Below are 23,424 nucleotides of genomic sequence, written 5' to 3'. Positions count from 1 at the left end.
GTTCATGACATGACAAAATGAATGTGGCTCTGTCCTCAGTGGCATAAAAGAACAGTAATTCCAATTCAGTTAGTTCATATTATCCATAGTACATGTGGTTACAGAACAGCTCCAAAAGACAGCTGCTAAAACAAGAAACTATTTTTTTTTTAATAAAAAGCAAAAGTTTTTTGAAGAATATTACCTTTGAGAAAGACTTAAATCTCAAGTTTAGTATTCTGCTCAAAGTGACGGAAATTAGCAAAAAAAAAAAAGTGCTAAGAAAAATCATTTTTATTCCCAACCTTGGGGACTATCTAGTAGAAAGAGTTCTTATCCAGTCCCTCTTTAACACAGATATGCACAGACAGGTAGAGTACTGGGGTAGAATAATAAATGCTATACTAGAAATAAAAATTAAGTGAATTAAGAAAATTTATCAGGAAATAAACTTTGAAAGGATCGTAGCTATTGAAATAATAAATTAGTTTTCCTTCCAGAGTTTGATTTTCAAACAATTTTACTCAATTAAGTAATTCGTGTTTTGTTAGTGAGGTTACTTTGTTTTATTCTCTTGTGTGTTCTGTTATTGGCAGTGGGGTGAGATAGTGCATCCCTCAGTACAACATGTTATTATACAATTTATTTACAAAGCAGCATGGGTACATGTGATGGAGAGCTATTCTGTGATGTCTGTACCTCTCACTCCCAATGCTCAGCCCCTCAGCCCAGTTTAGACCAGTACCAGAGACCCAAGGGAAATGCACACTCTCTCCAGCCACTGCACTGTCCATATCCTAATTGTGTTCTGGTCTCTATGTGCGGACTTCTGCCTTGGGGTCATCCCTGACTTGCTTTCAGAGGTTGCTGGAGGGAGGGAGTCCCTCCTGTAAATCTGAGGGGTTATTGTCTTAAGTACTGCTTTTTAAAATTAGATTGTCTGCAGCCAATGGCCTCACCAGAGAAGTAGGCCCAGGACAATCTTTCCTTATATCTAAGCCTCCATCACCTCATCACTTTTTATTTTTATTTTATTTTATTTTATTTTATTTTATTTTATTTTATTTTATTTTATTTTATTTTATTTTATTTTATTTTATTTTATTTTATTTTATGTTTTGTTTTATTTTATTTTATTTTATTTTATTTTATTTTATTTTATTTTATTTTATTTTATTTTATTTTATTTTATTTTTTCACTTTCCTGTGGGGTAGTCTAAACAGTTAGAGTTTGTAATTAACTTGAATGGAAGTTGGGTGTAGTTGGGTGTACTAAGAAGATAGATGACAAGCCCAGCTCCATGCAAAGCTGGAGCATGGCTCCCAGGCTGTTAAAGTGGGTAACATGGTGTTATTGAACTCTGAAAAGACAGAAGAGTGCTTATGTTCCCAATTATTGCTAGACAGCTTTTGGACAAAGGCAGTGGTAATGGCATAAAATGGACACCAATAAGTGCATCCAATGCACTTAGCAGAAATAGAAAATATTGCTTGGCGAACAAAGGAAGTTAGCATTCAACAGCTGTCACAAGGCTGGATGGCCAGAACAATTGCAGTAAAGAAATTTCTCAAAGAACAAACCTAAATCATTAAACACATTTCAGAGGCAATGCTGTGGTGGTTTTACCACATATATATGCAGAACAATTACCTTGTGAGTGTCATGGAAGGTAAGTTAAATCCAGAGAACCTGCAGTATATCTATCATGCATCTTTGTTTCCTTCTCCCAAGTCAGAGGTTACATCCGTCCTGAAGACTGCTTCCCAGCATAAAAAATAAATACTTAAGAATCCCTTAAATTTTGTAGGTCCTGTTACTCATATCTGCGACAATACAAAAGCTATCAATTTCTCCCTGTTTAAAATTAACAGAGAGAGGTAGGGTTAAGCAGTATCAGAGTATTGATTAAAAATTTGTCCAAGAATTTTTTTTTTATTAAAACACAAAAATTATCATGTTATTTCAAGGTGTCTGTTGCTGAATGTGAAGGTTAAATATCTTAGTGGAATCATCAATATGAGGAATTTTCACAGAATGTAGTAAGATGAACTATAAAACCCATTCTGCCTACTGAGAATTCACAAAAAGGGAAAAAAAAAAAAAAGTGGGTTACAATATAACATTCAGATTTAAATGTCTGAGAAAAGTTTATTTTTAAACAGAAAAGGAATAGGTGACATTATTTTATGAAGATTAAAGGGGTTGTGGGGAAAAAAAATAAAAGACTAATATGATATTCTTTGATTTCACTACGGAGGTCATAGATCCAATTTTTCAGCTGCTACTAACTTTAAAGAAGCAAAAAAGCACAAGCTGAAGCCAGACTCAGAACCCAAGGAATGGAATCTCAAACACTGGTTTTCTGTGAGAGAAAAGTCTATCAAAATTTGCTCACTTTCTAAACAAACATATCAAGAAGATAACTTAGAAAAGGAAAGGACTCTCAATTTAGAAATATTAGTGTTGATGAGGATCATGTTCATTAATTAAAGAAAAAGCTAATAAAATGCACAGGAGGCTCAAAGCAGATAGCCCTTCAGGGATAATTAGTTTTATTTTCCAAAGCTGGCACTGAATTTATTAGCCTCTATTTCTAATTAGCTTACCTGATACCCACTGAATGTGCATCAGTTGTGCAAAATGCCAGATATCCCACCTCTTTACTGCAGTCCCTAGGAAGAAATAGCCCTAACCAAATTCATCAACCGTTTTGAAAAATACAGTTCTTTAGAACCATAGTATATGCAAATGATTTCAAGAGGTGAGATTTTTCTTCCTTTTATTAAGTCACTCCAATATCCTTTTATATAAAAACTAGTATTTTCTTGTATCAAAAAATGCATTTTGCTAATCAAAGACATTTGATAGGCAAATAATGTGTGAAGTTTCATGCAATGTCTGGTAGATAAACAATGAACTGTACAATATAAAACGCCTCAAATATCTATCATATCCAAGTACCTGAAAACAAACAAACAATAACAAATAAAATTATTGTATATCACCCAGAAGAAACAGAATTTTTCATACTAGGGGAGGAAATACAAATCCAAAAGAACTCGCAGTGCTCAAAATTAACTGTTCCATGAATAATCTCCTATTTAATAATTTTGTAAAAATAAATGAACTAGTGTTTGCATGTCATGGGCACCATTTAAACTGGATACAAACTGATGAAAAATCTCAATTCTACCTTCAGTTAACCAGTGAGCTTGATTCACAACATCTGCCCATGTCTTATAAAAAAGTATAAAGAAAAATATAAAGAAGGTGGTTTTTTGGTGGGCAGATTGCAACATATATTCAAATGTAACCAATTATTTCGTGTAAACTTCAAGTACAAGTTTTCAGACATTGACAAGTGGGATTGTCTGCCTTACAGGAAAAGTGAGAGACAAGACTGAAAGAACTTCGTGTAACAATATAGGACATCTTGCTGAGTTACCACATTTACCAGAATTTAAAATTTTGCTCAGTTGACCCATTATACTGTTGTGGTTTTTTTTTGATTTTTTGTTGTTGTTGGTGGTGGTTGGTTGGTTAGTTAGTTGTGGTTTTATTTAGTTTTGTTTGTTTTGTTTTGTTTTTCTTGTTTGTTTTTCTTATTTCATGGAATTGGGTAGACAGAAAATGGGATTAGTGAAGTCTCTATCAGTTTTACCCCAGTTCATCCATGTCCTCTCAACCATGTTGCCAAGGCCACGCTCAGCCTCTGCCCTGGGAAGTTCGGGAGGGAGGAGCTTGTGCCTGAAGGGGTCACAGTAATCATAATTTCCTCATCATGAAGTATAATATTCTCATCTTTCTCAAAAATATTTTTGATTTAATATATAAATATTGTTTTCTCTAAATATTGAATTTTACCTTAATGCTGCTTTTAGTGCATGAGAGAACTTGCAATTTCATTTGTGCCTTTAATCAACTCATACAATAAATCCATAAAAATTCCTTCACAGTATTTGTTATTATCCTTCAACAGAATCACTTTGATAAATCACCTATTGTTAGATGAGAAAACATATAGGTGAACTATCCTCTCAGTGTTTCAAGTGTGTCCTCCAGCTCATTATAGATGGATCCTAAGTCTTTGAGAAAATGTTGTATTCGGTACAGCACCTAAAAGATGCTAAAACCAACATGTTTCTTTCCCATCCTTTGATTTAGCAGTATGATAAGTTTCAAAGAAAACAACAGAATCATAAATAATCACATATTGGTGACATATAAACTTTCGGAAGTATAATTCAAATGAGAGAAGACTTCATCATGAACATTCTTAAAATGCTTGATCTAGCATGTGCTATAACCCTGTAAGTGTTCAATACTGTCTGGCCAGGTTCTTTCAGATATTCCAGGCAGAAGGTGCAATGTTAAAGATCAAAATCAGATTTATTGGAAAGTATTTGATGATACACGGTATTTTTTTTACAGAAGTGATACAGAAGTGTACTGAAATCAGCATACAAGCACAATGTAGTGATTGCAATATACAGTTGGGTCACAGTACAAATGTGATTCCCATTAGCAGTCTCTAGTAATGTTTACCATCATAATACTGGCATGCCCAGTCTCCAGAAAGGAATAGGTACGATGAAGCCAGGACAAGCCCATTGCTCTCTTCAAAACTCTTGCCGGTTATTTAGTTATTATACTCTGTGTTGGCCTGAGCTACATATTCACACCCTCATGCTGGTCTGGCTAACTCAGGGAAACATTCACACTCTTTTAATGAACTCAGAAACATTTATACCACCAGCTGATCCATTCAGCTGTTGATATCTGTTCATCTAAAACAAATGTCACCCTACAGTTCCCTTTTTGTTAACAAAATTCAGCTTCTTTGCAATAGATGTGGTCAGTCACAAAGTCATCATTTAAAATAGATATTTGAAGAACATTTAATTAGAGACATTTAATAAATAATTAAAATCTCTGCTTTTAAAGTAAAATATATATATATATTTTAATATTAAATAAAAGAAGCAGATTTAGTGGAATCTTTTCCTCTTGAATTCACTTACCTCTCTCAGATCCCAGTTTTCTCCTGATCTTCGAATGAATACTGAAGAAATAACAATGTAACAAAACAGGAAGGAAAAAAGTGGTAGGTGCAGGAAAAAAAAAAAAGTCTGAGCAATAAAAAAAAAGTAAAAAAAAAATGACATTGGTATTATCTTATCTCCTCTTTTTTCAACAAACATTCGATCTAGATACAAGCAGTCATATCTCTAGTCAGCTGAATCCCCAAAATAAGGGTAAAACAGAAATAGAAAAACCAAGAAAGAAAAAGTCAAAAGAAACAAACAAAAAAAAAACCACAAACATGCAAGAAATCCCTGTCTCCAGATACATACACAACTTAACTACAAATACAAATGAAAAGTCATAGTTTTCCTCATTTAAAAATATCAAAATTTCCAGAGGCTTCCAACATAAAACTGGTATGAGAAAAAATTATTTTTGTCAAAAAGTACTTAAATTTTCAATAAATCTCATGGCTGCTTTTAAAAAGAAGGCTGGAATGGCAGGGAAGAAAGTGGTAAAAGACAGATTACACATTTTTGAAAAACAATAAGACTGTTTTATTCTGGATAAATGATAGCTGATCATTTCTGACAACCTAAATACATTTTTAATTGAAGTTTCAAAAACACTTGAAGAGATCTAATCCCATAATGCACAGTCCAAGCATAGACAATTGAAGTAGAAATATCAGCAACGTTACATTACAATGATAGGCCTAAACTAGAATTTTTCAATCAAATTTGGACATTATATTCCACAAAATGAAGATTCATTTCTGAAACCAAATGGAATGATCAAAGTCTTCAAACACATGAATAATAATAGTGAGCTTGCATTGTTTGCACAGATAGAGCAACTTTCATGAAATCTCACCTCCATTTTTTCAAACGCATAAAGGACTGCTGAAAAAAAAATTTTCTTGTTCTTGTTGTGTTCAAGGAAAGAAAATGGGTTCATGTTATGAAGGTATTATATTCAACATCAGGAAAGTTTTTTTGATGGTAAATACAGTAAATATAGTGAAACATTGGGGAAATATCAGCCAAAGGGATGGAAGTATCTCTATACTGGAGGTTTTCAGAACAGATTAATAAACTCATGCCAGAATGCCAGAAACTCCACTCTGATCCTGCCTGGAGGAAGGAAGATGCTATGGATTACCTCTTTAGGTCCCTATCTTTTCTGTTTTCAAGGACTCGGTGTGTTTTCCAAGCTTAAATGCTAAACCAGCTAAAAGTCTCGTTAAAAAAAAAAAAAAAAAAAAAGCTCAAAGACATAAAAAAATGAGGAAATCCCTGTTTTCCTCCACTCCTCTTCTCTCCTCTCCCATCTTCTCCTTTTCCCTCAAATTTAACAAGGCTAATTAACGCTTCACCCCTAGCATAAACACAATTATCCAACAAACTACCCAGTTACTTTTAAAGCCAAAACCAAAACAAGATGGTACAATAAAGGCAAAACAATAATAATTCCTCTTTTCCCTTTCTTCCTCCCTCTATGCTCCTTCTGATGTGTAAAATTTCTCCCTTAAAAATTGCACTCACCTGGTGCTCAGTATAGTAACAAAGACTACTCTGTGGAGTCTCATTGTACAGTGCTCTTTGCTCAACCACAACATCCATCCTCCTGGTGCACTCAGAGCACTTGTGAGGTGGGCCAGGACAACAGAAACAGGAGAACTGGTGCCCAAAGTGTAGATTCTCCCCCGTCTATAGACTTTTCTGGGTTGAGGGTGTTGTGAAGCTAACAAAAACCAAGGCTGGAAGTTAAAAGATTTAAAAAAAAAAAAAAAAAAAGATTAAAAGATTTGTGGACATGGAGAATTGAGTTCTCTTCCATCTCCAGTAGTAACTTTCAGTTGTGATTTTATCATTTTCCTAAAACTGGCTTTTCTAAACTTAAAAGACTCTTGGTCTTGGCAAGATTCTTATGTTAAAAGACCTGCTACACAGGTCTGTTTCAAAGCTCCAGCTGGCTCATGGACCTGCCAAAATAGGTAACTGTTATTTGTAGAATAGCCTTAGCATCTTATTACACCTTCACAGGCTGGCATTTCCTAGCTTTGCAGCTTTAAGTGAGTGGGAAGAGAAGTTTAGACTAGCAGTAATCTGCAGACCTATCATTACCTGTTATCAGGCAATCATTTACTGTGGGGAAAAAAAAAAAAAAAGGTGGGAGGGCGAGGAAAATGTATTCCACAAGATACTTTTCATGATTCTCTTTATTTATTGTATGGATTACATTACAGGACTGATTCTGAAAAGGGGAAGTATTTTGTCTAAGTTGTGGTTTACTGCTATCTGCCAGTCTAGTTATAAAAAGAGTGTAAAACCCACCAGAGCAAATCAGTATGTGACTACTCAGAAAGGGCAATTTGACTGCATCAGATGGTGGTATTGTGCAACATCTTGTCTGTCGGAAAAAGGTCTATGGATAGTCACCTCGAAGACAAACAGAGGAGCTGTCAACAAGCAACTGTCAGAACAGCAAGGCTTTTCTTCTTGTGTGCATCTGATACATCAACTCCTGTCCATTGCAGGAATCATCACACATTTCAGCCTTCTAGAAACTGAAAAATACGTTAACGTAGCTAAAGTAATCAGTCAATTTAACACTATGCTGGGTATCAATCAGAAGAGGAATCTGTGATTTCTTGTCAGTTGCAGAAATGCATAACTGTGGTCAAATCCTTTATGTATCACCAAAACAACATAAGCACACTAAGGTAATGTCTGTTCTCTCAATCAATCTGTGGTCAATTAACTCAGCTTAAATTCTCTTTTCTGTTTGGTTGTTGTACGTATGTTGTTTTGTTTGTTTGCCTTTTATTTTATTTTATTTTTTTTTAAACAGAGCAGGATGTAATAAAAAGATTGAGAAAGCATTCTGACCTCTGTGAACTTTGCAGAAGTTACAAATTCCTCCTTATCTTGCTTCACATCTCAGGAACAAGCATGCCATGTTCAGGTGGAACTATGATGTCATTTTCATATGGAACCATGATGCCATTTTTGAAATGAAATGAAAATGAATATCGGGCTGACATAATTAAATGAGTTTTAGCTTTAATTGAAAATAAATTGTTACTCTACATTCTCCACTTCCACAGAAGGAACCTTAGGAGAAATTACATCAATTCCCCTCTGTTTAAGTATTAGAACTTAACTTATTAGAACTCTCAAAGAGTTCTTTGGAAGGGTTGGTTCAGTTACAAAAATAAAATTTTAGCCAAACCTTGCCATAAAAGTAATTTGTGATGTAATAAAATTTGATTGAATGCTTACCCTATGTACCATTTATATTTTCTGTTTTTAAAATGTAATTGTCAATTACATTTACCTAATGAAGCTTTTTCTTAGAACATGTATATGTCCAAGTAGTCAAATGTAATATAACAAAAAAGCTCTAGAATTGCATGGAAAAGGTGATGAATCAAAAAATCATTTGATTAAAAACAGGGCTTGGGATTATTGGGTTGAATAAAATATGAAGGCACATTATGAAAAGGCAGAACACAATAAAACCAAATATAGATACCTACCTGGTGAACAGTGATTCAGTGCTCGAATTTGTGATATAAATGATTGATTTTACTTTTCCTAATTCGTAAAAATGACAAACATGGAAGTGTTAAGTGGGATATTGTTACATTTCTATACAACCAGGCATAAAATGCATTTATCTAACTTAAGATTTCTGATTGTTGGCATTTTCTGTAGCCATTTTTGCTATGGGAACTTTTAGTTATTGCTACATATTTATTACTAAGAGCAGAAATATATATACTTTCTTTATACTGAGAATGAATTTAATTCTTATAAGAAAGTTCTGGTTTACAACTTCTGTGCAGCTTAGGTATCATTAGCACTGTACCAAACTGTTTAAAATGTTGCTTGTATTGACACGAGCTTTAAAAATGGTGCTTTTCTGATAGTTCTTAAAGGGATTGTGGAAGTAAGCATATTTTTCTTTTTAATGAGCATTTGTGATGGATAAACACTGTCACATACCGAGAGGTAAAAGAGCATTAAAACTTCAAAAATAATTGGATCAGGTACTTGACTGATAGGTCTGAATTAACAAATAAAAAGTAAAATATAGAAAGTATTTGATTACCTTGTCATTCTACGACTGCAGCATCTGACTTTGAAATGCTGAAACTAAAGAACCTTTAAATCAAAAATTGAAAAAAAAAAAAAAAAACAAAAAAAACTTGGAGGGTATGTTCTCTGTAACACAAAAATCTAAAATTAAAGAAAAACATACATGGTTAGATATTTTAAACAGATGTTAATTAGATATAAACAAAGGTTGTGGACAATAACATTCATATAAAAAGGTGTTTGTCACACAAACTAGTGTTTATATACAGTCACTGAAGTAAATGGAAGTGGGGATGTAAGAAAGCAGAATAAATCACTAAATTTTTTTCACTGTCACTCTAAGTTTCACAGACCATGAAAATATATTTGTCCCTGTACAGGCTAGTAATTGTGAAGTAGAAGAGGTCACAGTCTGATTCCCATTTCATATGGAAGATTTAGAATCACATGCAAAAAGGCATGAAGTGAAAGGCAAAGTCTGAATCTATTCCAGAAGAAATTCTTAAGCCCTTCATAAATACTGGTAATGGAAAGGAACAAAAATGACCTGCTCTGTTTTCATTCTATTAGAGCTACTGTGCCTAACTTTCCTTGTAGAGGTGGCTAAATCTGGTTTAACTTTGATGTGAAAAACAAAACAAAACCCCACACTCTAAGGTAATTTTATGTTTTGGTTTTATTTTTTTATTTTTTATTTTTTGAGAATATTTATATATATGTATATGTTTTCAAGAAAAAGAATGTATTGATTCAGATGTTTTAGACAAGGATAAAAGAGAAAAAATATGATTATTATTAACGATTATTGTTAATGTTTTACATTTGTGTAAGTACCTTTCAACAAAATATCTCAAAGTATTTTATGTTTATTAAACACACCTATGGTGAACTAGAAAATTATATCATATACATTTATCTGAGGAATAAACTGCATCAGAGTTGAAACAGTTATTTGAGGTCACAGAACCAGTCAATGAGAACTGTTAGAGAAAGAACTGAAAAGTCACTGCACAGGAAAAAATTCAGCACATTGGCAGGGCTTACTTATTTAAGAGAAAATCAAGGAAGAAATAACTGCACATACCCAGTGTCAAAAAAAAAAAAAAAAAAAAAAAAGCACCCCTGATCCCGCCTTCTGAATACTGGCAGAATCTCAAGTTCTGTCTTAAAGCCTGTCTCCAACATGAGACATGGTCAACAAGACAATGATTTTTTTTTCAGATAAAATTTTTTTTTCAGATAAAATCATTTTACTTCAGATAAAGTGATAGGATAATTAGCAAAACTAGCAGTTTTACTTTGTGTGCTCTGTGCTTCTCCAAAGTACTGAGTAACTACCAAAACAAAAATACATTTCAGCAAAGGATACAGTCAGTATTGAAGTCTCAACTTCCCCTCAAAATCCTTTTTTTTTCTTCCATTAAATTAATATGAAATTTGCATCGTTACTTTAAGATTTTTATCTGCTTTAACCAGATGTAAACACTTTGATTAGCCATGCTGTTAAACTGACATTAATCTCATGTTTTGTGCACACCCTGATGGGTTTCCTTTTCGTTAATATTTGCTCTGAGACTCTAAAAAAATAAAGAAAACCAAACCAAACCAAACCAAAACCAAAATAAATTAAAAAATAAAAAACACCCCAAAAGCCCAACAGCTGCTGCATTGTCTAATGTCTCCATATTTATCTTATCTCATCTGTTCCACATTGCAGATTCAGCTATTAAATTAAACATACCCTTTGTGAAGTGGCACTGTTGGTCTGCAGGGCTTTATGCTTGGTTTCAGCCTTATGCTTTGGCTGCTCTATTCCCTGCTTGTCTTTTGTAGAGTTTTCATTAGCAGCCCCAGGCAGCCTTACTCCGGCTTTCCGCTAGGCCACAGTCTTCATGCTTTATCAGACAGGTACAATTAGCCTGTGGTTTAGGCTGAACCTGAAAGCCTGTCTCAGGCCTTCTTTAAAAGGCATGGTGCTTACCAGGCTCACTCATGCTAGGAAAATAATGAAGTTGTTTTGGTAACTATTTCAGCCACCACCCTGTCCTTGCCATTGTTATAGGAATGACCTTCCAAAGATGGTATTTTGGAACAAGATAAAAATGAACCGTAAAAGCAGGTAATGCAAATTGCAGTAAATACTAAGTCAGTTACAACTAAGGAATAGCAAAACAACTGACCCTATATTCTCTCCTAACTACTAATTTTTCTTTCCTAACTGCTGTTTTCTTCAGGATACTCTTCCTGAAACAGTAGCTTCACTTAGGAAGCTACATCGCACAACAGAGTCAAGGCTTGGTGCTTTTTATGTCCCCTGCTGATTTCAGATATTACTCCCTGACATACCCACCTTTGAGAATTTGTACCTCAGATTTTACCTATAGCTAGGCAAACACATGTGCATCTTGGAGCAGGGACGGGCTCGGGGAACTACATTCAGACTGAGAAATGCAAAAGATGAATGATAATTGTACAATATACTTTCACTGAGTACCCTTTGGTGAGTGTGACAATTTGCATTTCCAACGCAGCCTGCAGGATAGAGAAAAAATGTAGTACCTTAAATTAATTTCAGCCTGTTGTTTGGTTAACTTTGCCAACAATTGAGCATTAACAAAGGATTGCAGAGCAGGAACTTAGGAAAAATGCATTTTTTTATTGCAATTTGAAGCTTTTTGGTAAAGAAGGGCAAAGGTCAATTCATCCATATGACAAATTCATACTGCTTTCAGTGCTAGAGCTTTTATTTCTCTGTGCCTCTGTGCCCATCTTTTGGAGGTAGCATGCATTTTTTTTGCCTCTTGGACTGCAAGACACCACAGGTACTGAAACATTTCACCCAGAAGTTTCTGGTTCAAAAAAAAATCTATGAGAAAAATATCCTGTCTTATTGTGAAGTCTTTAAAATAATGATGGATTTACCAACAGCTCCAGGGATTGATTAAAGTGACAGCGCTTGATGTTGAGTTGTGGTGTGATAATTTCTGATCTGTGGACATAATTGATGACTATAGTAATTTACTGTAATCCTGTATCTCATCTTTTGGAACAGCCAAATGACAATATGTGGCAAACTGTTAAAAAAAAAAATAATAATTAGGCTGAAAACTTACAGGTCATCTGTTGATTTGGAGAATTGAACAAAAATAAAAAAATGCAAATTCTACATGCTCTGAAATCCATTTCATTATACAGAAATAAGAATGTGCCCACTTTTTCAGATTTCTCTGCAACTTAACAGCTTACCATGTAGGGTACAGGAGATGTAGGACATGCAGGGGAAGAAGACACTTGAGAAAGTGGTTCTGATTTCCAGTACACTAATCCCCAGGTGTAGGGAGGAGGTGGGGGTGGAGGGAATGAATTTCCCCATATTTCGTTTGTATCAGCAGCACCAAAAGGCTACTAAGAATTCTACTCAACCCTTACTAAATGAAAACCAGATTTACCCCTACTCACTAAGCTAAAATCGGCACCTGCAGCTGGTGTTGGCAGTATTTTTCACAAAATGATTCTCTAGAGAATTTGTAACAATAGACAGCCGAACACAAGAACCAGATGCTGGAAAACAGAAGATAAGAAAAGTAAATGTCATTTGCCTTGTTTAATATACAGTCACTTAGGTTACCACCACACACAGAGTTAGGTTGTTTAATTAAGAAGTTTGTGCGGATGTCACAAATTCGCGTCAGGTAAATACATTGCCATTTAACAAATACGTAAAACTTTTGATTAAACACACATGAACAGAAAATTAAGCCGATGCAGATATTGCTACTGCAACCCAAACTGAAGAACAACTGCAGTTATTAAGATGTCTTTAGATTTTTTAATTAGTTAAAATGCTAATGAAGGAGAATATTGGAAGATTGAAAGAGAATATTGCTGTCGGTGCTATATCCCAGATGCTGTATATCTCACAAGGTGATCTGAAATAATATAATTAGGGTAGTGGGTAATATCCTACCTGTTACTAGCACTCAAGATATTTTAGGGAAGATTTTGGCATTGGCGGAGGTGGTATAAGTTTTTATTTCAAGTACATTTCTTGCACTTTTGGTATGAATTTCATTTTGTTTTATTTTGTTCTATTTTATTTTTAATACTCATCTATCCTCCTCCTTAACTGCTGTGTTCTTTACCACCTCCATATACATCAACTTCTTGACTTGGAGTAATGTTAGAGTGATAATTACAGTCAAGACTACTGGGGTCAAACCAGTATGTGCTTCAATACATATTGGGCTGCCTTGGAAAACTCAATATTTTCTATGCCATAGCTTCAGAATAAATAGCATCATACAATCACCATATATGAATATAAATCTGATGAATATAGGCTCGTGGTTGTGTTAAATTAAAATACGTGTGAGGCTGTATTTTCCTGTGTTACTTCCCTCAGCCCAGAAGCTTTGGCTAGAGATTGTCTTACAAGATGCCTGAAGAACCTTACAAGTACAGAAACTTTGTTTTCTTTCCTTTATGAAAGGGCCATTGTGTGACTTCCCACTTTGGACATATCTTAACAGTTTATGCTTCCCTGTCCCTTCCTATTGCTTATGGTTATTGCTTTCACATTTAAGAAGATATAAGAATATTTGAAAGAATCATATTAAATACAACACTTTGCCACTTGTTTGTTTATGGAATGTGTAGACTAATGTGGCTTCCCTATATATTTTCTAGAGTCAGTCTGGATATATTACAGACAAAACACAGTATTTCCTAGCTGACAAACTGTTATACTGATACATTATGTTAATTTTATAGAAAAGTATTTCAGACTAAAATTATACATGGAATGAGTCTTTTGCATAGAGAAAACAATGTTATGAAATGTAAACTCAAGGAGAAGACAGTAGCAAAGACAAAGTTGTGACTGGCATGTGGAAAGAACTGCACTAGGAACTGAGAGACTGAATATACAGTGTTTTGGGGGGAAGAAATGTTTCCATCTGAGGCATAAATTGTACATGAAATATAAAACAAACAGAGATGTGTTCGGACAGCTGTGCTATGGTTCAGCAAAACCTTAAACAGAAATCTATTTGGTATGAAAAGACAATATCAGTATAAATCTTGGATCAGCTTTCAGTTTCACAGGGAAAAAAATCTTTGTCTTTTATAGGTTCCAAGTTTCCCCTGCTGACTTGTGATAGCCTCAAACCAAACTAACCAGCAACATTTACACTGTACATTTTTATTGTTATGCCTCCAGCAGTTGGAAGAAAACAAAACAGCAAGAACACCTAATGTCCTCCTTTAAGAAACACATTTGAATAATACACATTTTAACAAAACTCAGTTCCAGCCAAGATTAACAAAGAGAATGCAGTATGCTACTGCATCAATCATCAAAAATACATATCTGGGCATACACAAACTTACCATAAACAATTTCAACACTTTGTGCAGATATAAATACAATTTAACTTTATTAGTGAAGGTACAAAGATGTAACAAAGACTGCAGTAGAGTAAGCTCCTTTGAAATGTGACTTCATACAACTATTGTATGTGAAATGGAGTTAAGTCTTTTTGATTATCATAGCACTTTAACAGAATTTATAAAAATGACTTCACAGTTCTACAGGATGAATCTAAAAATACTGTAAGGATATTACAATTTTCTAATGAAATTTGTAGGATTTTTGTACAAAGAACCTCTTACTTCTACTTATAAAACAGTGAATAGCAAATTAGAAGGAACACAAAATACACAAAATACTGAAAAAAAAATACAAAGCAATGATACTGGCACTGAACACAGGAAGAAAGGTAATGTGCCATAACTATATCTAATCTGTGGGAGTCAACACTGCTTCCTCACACAAAGAAAAGGCTTGGGTTTACATATTCCTCCAATTCTTCCCTGTTCTGGTCTGTGGAGAGCAAGTAAAAACAGTTGAGATAAATTGGAGCTCTTTCTAGCCTGCAATCAGAAAGTTAGAGAGTTTGAAGATTCAGGCATTTGGGCCCAGGCATGTCCAGGAATTCAGTTGTCTTCCAGGTCAGATATCAATCACCTTCCTATCTATGCATTCAGCTTATCACACATTTGAGATTTCTGACTTATAAATTCTGTATTTTCACCCTGCATTCTGTTTGTGACTGCATCCCCATACAGTCCAGCATCTTGGACATATCCTTGAAGAGGCTTGCTTGTGTTCAGGTAATAGTTTTTCCACAACAATGTGGAAATCACTGGGGCCTTCTTCTCCCACTAATACAAAATTTACCAAAGTAGTGATAAAAAAAAGTGTCAATTTGATGACAGTAATCACCCAATAGGTATCTTCGCTTAAGAATGGAAGTAACATATATTAACATACTTTCTACTAAAGAAATAGTGATATTGTGGAATATCAGGTTCCTCTACTGGAGAAAACTGCATAGATGAAGACAGTCGAGAAAAGAACTGCAGTATACCATTTTTGGTTTCCTATACCATTTATTGAGAGCAGCTCTGAGGGGAAGGATCTGGGGATGCTGGTTGATGAAAAGCTCAGCATGAGCTGGCAGTGTGTGCTTTCAGCCTAGAAAGCCAACTGTATCCTGGGCTGCATCAAAAGAAGCATGGCCAGCAGGTCGAGGGATGTGATTCTCCCTCTCTGCTTTGCTCTCCTGAGATGCTACCTGGAGTACTGCATTCAGCTCTGGGTCACACAGCACAAGAATAGGATATGGACCTGATAGAGTGAGTTCAGAGCATGGCCACAAGGATGATCAAAGGGCTGGAGCACTTCTCCTATGAAGACAGGATGAGGAAGTTGGGGTTGTTCAGTCTGGAGAAGAGAAGGTTCCAGGGAGACCTCATTGCAGCCTTCCAGTTCCCCCCTAAAGGGAGCCTATAAGAAAGAAGAGGGACACTTTGTCAGGGAGTGTAATGATAGGACAAGGAGTAATGGCTTTAAAATAAAAGAGGTTGGAAGGCTAAACTAAACTAAATATATCTATTTAGATTAGATAGAATAAGTTCTTTACTGTGAAGGTAGTGAGGCCTCAGGTTGCCCAGAGAAGCTGTGGATGCCCCATCCCTGGAAGTGTTCAAGGTCAGGTTGGATGGGGCTTTGAGCAGCCTCGTCTGGTGGAAGTTGTCCCCACCCATGGCAGGGGGATTGGAACTGCATGGTCCAACTTTAAGACCCCTTCCAGTCCAAAACATTCTAGGATTCTAAGATTCTAGGATACAGAGGCAAACTGCAGACCATCTACATTGTAAACATTAGTACAGTCCTGCCACAATGTAAGCATGGATCTACCCTCTCCTGGAGGTGTCTTTGTCCTTACTTTCCCCTCATTCCTCTCTAAATAAATGTCTGCACTCTATTCATAACAATCTTGTTAGTCATAAGTAGCTCGTCTTGCTCTTTTTTTCTCCTTTTCATCTACAACAGCAGTTAGAAACATTATTTTTTTTTCCCTGGGGTAAATTCATTCATAACACTGTATGGTTTGTTAACTGAACCCATTGATTCTCCCCTCTTCCATTGTCTTACATCGATTATGTCTGCCTAACTTGAAAAGAGTTACTTTCTATTACAAGGAAATAAGAAGCATCAGCTACACAGTTTACACAAAATTTAGTGAAATAAAATTGAATTAACAAGAAATAGTCAAGAGCTTTTAAATGTTGGTCTCTTTCCTAAGACAACAATCTTTTTTTTCCTCTGTACTTTCCCTTTTACCATTCCATACCAATTCTTGAACTTGATCAGTTAAGAAATTGCTTTTCCCTCCAAAGCATACCAGTATCTTTTGTACCGTGTGTAATGACATTGGTTTGAAAGAAGTTTCAGTTTGGCATAATCAAACAAAATACTTCCTGAAAGCAGGAAGGTATGTGTTAAAACTACCATCTGCCGATATGCATAAAACTACCATATGCCGAGTGCTGCATGAAGGTGAAATGTAAGCCAAAGGAGAAAAGTACTTGATTTCAGGGAAATAAAATTATGCTACACACCTTTAAAGATAATTTTTTGTTCTTCTACTCATTTACTTATTGCAAATCCCAGTAACATGGTCCCATATAAATTTATGTCAAGATTTATTTTTTGGGAAAATCATGATCTTAATCATCACATCACACAAAATATCAGTTTTGCAGAACTGGATAGACAGTTGAGATGCCAACTTTTCCTATGGGAAAAAAAAAAAAAAAGATTAAGAGAACATTTATAAATATACTCATATTTATAATACATACATTGTTACAGAAATAGGTAGTTGTCATAACAATTACCTATGTTTTTTCTCTGATGATTCTCAGGAGAAGTTGTGTTGAAAATGTATTTAGCCAGCCACACTACAGAAAAAGAAATATGTGCAAAAGGATAACAAGAAATAAAGATACTCATCAGTGCATCTTCTAAGTTACATCTTCATTCCAAAATATTTCAGGTGACTCCATGCTGTATATTGAATGGAATGGATATCTTATTGTTATCAGTGTGGTCACTATATACCAAGTAATCTAATATCTGTTTTGTTGTTGTTGCTGCTGGATTTTATTGTTATTGTTATTATTATTTTTTTATTTTTCCTTTATCAAAGTATTTCATGGTTCTCCTCTGACCTGCTAGCTCCTTGCAGAGATTATAGAATGAACAGTTTATGATATGAGAAAGGACACATTTGGCAGCTTTATTTTCTACCTACATAGAACTTGCTTGTTAACCTACCCCACCCCAAATAGAGAAATAGGAACTTGTAGAATAAAACAACAACAAAAACAACAACAACAACAATAAATATTTCAACAGGTATGACTTTCTGCTCCTAGTAACTGATGGACCTCCCCAGACCTGCTGGCTCTGGAAAACATAGGGAAACCATGGCAGTAAAAAATTACTTCAAATTAAAAGCATGCAGACCGTTTACCTAGTTTGGACAAATGATCCTCCCTTACACACATAAATGGTTTAATAATAATAATAACAATAGGAAGAAGAAGTATTTTGCATTTAATGCTATTTACTAAATCTGGCAAAAGGATTTAGAAAAGTATCCTGTTCTTGTTCCTTCATTTTAGTGAATAAAAGGCACAATACTTTGTAAACATTAAAACATTTTTGATTTTGATTTTCTGTAGGCGATTTTCTGTAGGCTTTCTGTAGGACAAATAAACTTTTAAAAGATGAGAACTTATTTTATATTACAAATATGTAAAATTTAAAAAATTCACAGTCGCAAAGAAACACAATATAAACTGGTCAAAATTAAGTTGCAGCATCTTTTTATAACTGTATCCCTTGCTACTCTTATTTTGCATGAACTTCTACAATCTTATGTGAAGCTACTTTTTTTTTCATAAATTGAAAAGTAGTATTTTGTACTCAAAAAAATTTATTATAGTGAGAGAATAGTGTGATTATTATGTTTTACACAACTAGTATTTTATTCCTATAAGATGCTGGATAATGTCGTCTTCTTTTTTTTTTTTTTTCAATATAGAAATAATCCATATTTTTTTCCACAAACTGTAATGTTGCAAACTTAAATCACAGACAAATAAAGGTTCTCAAATGCTAAATACAAACCATAACATTCATAGGAATTAGAAATCTTTACATGTGGAATAAGTCATAGTTTGCAACTGCACTTAAAGTGATCTTACTAACAGGAAGTGGGCAGTAGGATATAGAATTCTCTGTTGTGAGGAAATCACATTCTATTCCCAAATTTTTCATGTCTGAAAATCCTATTTATCATTTGGTAGAAACATGAGATAAAGAGGAAGGTTAAAATAGCTGTCACAGTTTGAGCTACCTGCCATCTTTGTGGGTAGTCTGAAAAGACAGATAAAATAAAGTAACCTATTCTCTGAGGACCTATGCATAATTGAGAGGCAGGATAAGGGAATGGCAGTGGACAGATGTAATATTTTTCCAGAACCACTTGTTAGTATAGAAAAGATCAGTGAACTCACTACTTGCTCATCATTGCCCCATTGCAAGAGGTCATTTACCTTAGATCACCAGCAGAGCTGTTCATATGAGCAATCAAAATGAGATTGGCAAGCTAATACTATTTACATTCACAGCCTGGATCTCTGTTACCCATCTGCATGTGTCTTTTAGTATACATGATCTGTTTTCAGCAGATGACCAGCTGTCCAAGTCTAGAAAGAGTCTGTAGGAATAAAAAAAAAAAATGCAAATAGCAAAATTTGGAATCTTGCTAAGGAAAATGCTGACTTTAAGGACACTTTATACTCCCTGAAAGATTCTTTATGTACCAGAGCTGCCTGGGGGAAGCATTTAACAGGTCTTCAAATACGAACTATGTTATTACTACAATTTCAAATAAAATTATATTAAAGTAATATTCCAGATATAATTTCTAGTAAAAATAAAATGTATATTATGTACTTATTATTTATGATATAATTCCACACATACAAAACATTCCTGTTTAAATGGATAATTTTTTTTTCTGTTCTAAATCAAAACAAACAATACAAAAATTTAATTCCACTCCCTGTCCCCTTTTTCCTTTAATTTCTTAGCTCAAAACCATGTGATATTTTGTTTCAGTAATGGTTGCTTATCTTTAAATGTGGGAAACTTCTAGTTCTCTGAAAAAATTACATTCCTCCCCTGCACAGCACTACTTGCAATTAAAGACCAGGGCTCCTGACAGTTAAGTCTCTTCCCTCTCTGTCTGCCACACAGGCTACCATGGAGATAATACTTGTGGATCAGAGTCTAGTTTAAGCCACATAACAATAGACTAGTCATAGAAATGTAAATTAATAACTGTATGTTGGAATATATACATGTGTAGGGGAAATAAAAAATAAACATGGAATGTGTACTCAACTTTTAAGAACTTACATGTCTGACTGATGTTAGCACTAGGAACTAACAATGTTTAAGTAGCATTAAGTAAGGGTATTAGCTTTACTGAGGCCTCAGCATCATTAATGCAACCCCCATCCTTCCTCTCACTCCCTCATGCTGCCTTCTCCATCCAATGCTACTGCTAGGAGATTTTCCTTCTCCTGATCTATAGGATTTCTCTCTGAGACCCCAACCCCAGCTCTTCTGGCTGCTCCCCTGGATGGCTGAGTGTGTTAAGGAGCCACATAACAACACAGGACTTTGTAGCATGCACTTGAATGTTTTTAAGACTCAGAAGGAAGGTGACCTGTCTTCATGAGAAAACTACATTCAGGTGTTGCTTTTCAGTCCTAAGATCTGTTACTTAGTTGGCATATTTTGAGAAGATTCTACCTCAAGAAGATTGTACCTCAAGGTGAAAGCTATATTTATGCCACATGATGAAGAATATCTCAACAAGAATGAAAGTACACTCTTTCCTAGTGAACAGAAAAGTGTGCTGTGTGGCACAAGACAAAATCATCTGACCCAAAGAAATACACTATATATATTTATACTGTGTATACCTGATACGCAAATAAATCTTTTTTTTTTTCCTGAAAATGCAAGTATGTATCATAATCAAATACTTTTATTGAACTCTGCAAATTAATTACATAATGCTCCACATTCTGTGTCAAGGTACATTTGTTAAATTTGCTTTCTCTGTATTACCTGTAGAGCTGGCAAGTTGCCAGTGAGGTGTTGTTTTTTTGTGTTTGTTTGTTTTTGTTTTTTGAGTGCTGTATGCACGTCTTATTAAATTCTTTCAACACTCTGTATTTAATCCTTAAGAATCTTCAGAGGTTTAATACAGATGTACACTGAATACAAGTGCTAAAACTGTCATCTGATAGTCATCTGATAGTCTTATTTCTAACATAAGAATAATCAGATCACATATGGTGAATAGTTTTAGGCTACAGTGTAAAATCAGAGGAAAAAAATAAAAGTGAAAGAATTTAACAAAATCCACCACAATCACCTTTCATATAGGTGGAGTAATAGAAAGATGCAATGGCTTAATTATGAAACATGGGGATAAGCACTGACAGAAATAGAGAAACAAGGAAAAGAGTGGCATAAAGTAACTATTCTGGCTTTCGTGACAAACTAGATTAAAACCTTCACTGATACTCAACAATATTTTTCCAGGTCGTTGATACACCATACTGTTCTATTCAGAGAAAACAAAGAAGTACTGAGTTGAGATTCTTTCTATCCATGTTTGAAAAACACTCAGGTCACTGAGCTGTGGCCAAATGTGACAGTAAACATATATCTGAGGAAAACATACCACAGATAAAATGGAATTGTGCCCCTGTAAATGAAATTATAGAAGTAGAATTCAAGAAAAGAGCATTCCATAAGAACTTCTACTGCCTGGGTCAGCTTCAGTGCCTTGCTTTGGCTGTTTTTAAGCACTTTTTCATAATGGCATTATATGGCAATGAATCAGTGCCTGTAAGTTCACAGAGATACAGTTTTGAACTCTTATGGAGAAGTGTATTAGGAAAAAGGCTGTTAAACCCCACTCAATGCTTTGAAAATTTACCTCCTAGTGTTCTTGAGAATTATTCCTCCCATGTGGAGAGGACTAGAAGGAAGGAAGTAATTAACTGAGGTGAGATGTTTCAAAAAAAAAAAAAAAGGTGGGGGGAAGGGTTAAAACACAAGATGTTTAAATCAGAATATTTATAAGTGATTTATAAGTGATTTTATAAGTGACATAAGTTCAAAAGCTGTTATCCTTAAGACCCAAATCCTTGTCCCTTGTTACAGGACAACTGGGTGCATTATCAATAGTCAATAAAAGGGAAAACAGGCTATGTTCTCCAAATAGAAACTTGGGAGTTTTTTACACCCCATGTCATCTTCAAAAATGAGACTTCTATCAGTTTCTGGACAGGTTATTGAAAGAAATATTTTTTGTTTTACAGTAATTTTGAATATTACTCCATAACTTCTACTCTATATCTTCTACGTCCCCTCATGTCTTTACAAATTTGTTTACAGCTATTTTTTGTGTATGACTGAGTCTCAATTTTGTAATTTTTTCAACAGTGAAACAGAAGATAACCACTGCTGACCCCAATTACAGTCAAGATTGTACAGACTTATTCATATATGCTGAATGATTTGGTCTGTAATAATAATACATATATTTATAGAATTCTTCTTTTCTACCTCCCTGAAGCTACACACTGACCAAGATAAAGGAGATGGAAATTTAAAATACATATTAACAGGAGATGGGGCTGGCAGTCTGTTCATTATAGATGAAAATACAGGAGATATTCATGCTGCAAAGAAATTGGACAGAGAAGAAAAGTCCCTGTATGTGCTACGTGCCAAGGCTATAGACAGAAAGACTGGAAGACAAGTGGAGCCAGAGTCTGAATTTATCATTAAAATCCACGATATTAATGACAATGAACCAAAATTCACCAAGGACATGTACACTGCCAGCATTCCGGAGATGTCTGGAGTTGGTAGGTAAAAACTTATCCTTATGTAAAATCCAAAAAAGTTTGGGTTGATTTGGAACTTTTAAGTAACTTCTTGTTTGAGGCACTTGGTACAAGCTTCTGAGAATATTCAATGAATAATTTCTGTTGGTTGCCAGTAACGTATCATAAATGATTGTTTTCTACTTTTATTTATTTGTTTCATCTTCATCCACCATTCAATCCTTTTTCCATACTATAGGCTACTCTTCACTCTTTTAAGCCCACAGGTACCAGCATGAAATGTAACATACAGTTGTCTTAAAAGTTAGTTTTGCCACAGCTGAGAATGTCACTTCCATAAAATATATCTTCTTTGTATTTACAAAGTATAATTTACCAAACCTTTTTGTACCTTTAGATATAAACTACTTTAAGCATGTAAGTATCCAAATCAATTCATATATCAACATGATGCAAAATATCTTCCTACAAGTACCAAGGAATTAGTTTTTACGTGGTTGTTGGTTTTTTTACTTTGTTATCAACATTATTGTTATTATTTTTAAGATACCAAACTTATGAACCTCTTTCCTGAAGAACTGTTTTAAGATGATTTTTTTTTTCATAATAAATAACAAGCTTAAAACTATTCACAACTGCTGGATTGAAAAGTAAAAATGTGGAATGCCATTAGAATTTGGGTGAGAAATATAGCTCCATAGTAAAATAATTCTTTGAGTTTTGTTCAGATAATGTAATGGGATAGATAATATTCACCAGCATTCATTCACTAGAAGTAATCACGATCACCTACCTAAGTTCTTTACTTGTTTATAGTACAGCCAGTCTCTCTGATGAGTAAACATAAAATACATTGGGCTATGGGGAAAAAATGAGAGAGAAATTCTCAAGTTATTTACTTATCATGAATTAGTGCAATGGTTTCCAAAATCAGCCCTGGATGATGACATTGCTGAGAGAGAC

The 23,424-nt window shown here is 34.5% G+C and overlaps 1 protein-coding gene across 5 annotated transcripts in view; it reads left to right on the top strand.

The window, feature by feature from the left end:
• Positions 1 to 23,424, top strand: part of CDH9 (cadherin 9) — a 102,641-nt gene that overhangs the window by 34,460 nt on the left and 44,757 nt on the right. For 2 of the 5 annotated variants that reach the window (XM_080582243.1, XM_080582242.1), the window contains exon 3: positions 22,188 to 22,482. The exons of 2 other annotated variants lie outside the window; for them this stretch is intronic. In XM_080582243.1, the coding sequence (XP_080438369.1) occupies positions 22,188 to 22,482 (295 nt within the window). Of the gene's footprint in view, positions 1 to 22,054; positions 22,483 to 23,424 lie in introns of all 5 variants that reach the window. One more of the 5 variants, XM_080582244.1, reaches the window with a different exon arrangement.

This window comes from Anser brachyrhynchus, assembly GCF_964034855.1.
Source record: "Anser brachyrhynchus genome assembly, chromosome: 2".
NCBI classification, from domain to species: Eukaryota; Metazoa; Chordata; class Aves; order Anseriformes; family Anatidae; genus Anser; species Anser brachyrhynchus.
The sequence above is the reverse complement of the archived record's forward strand: the minus strand, read 5'-3'. Positions and strand labels throughout refer to the sequence as shown.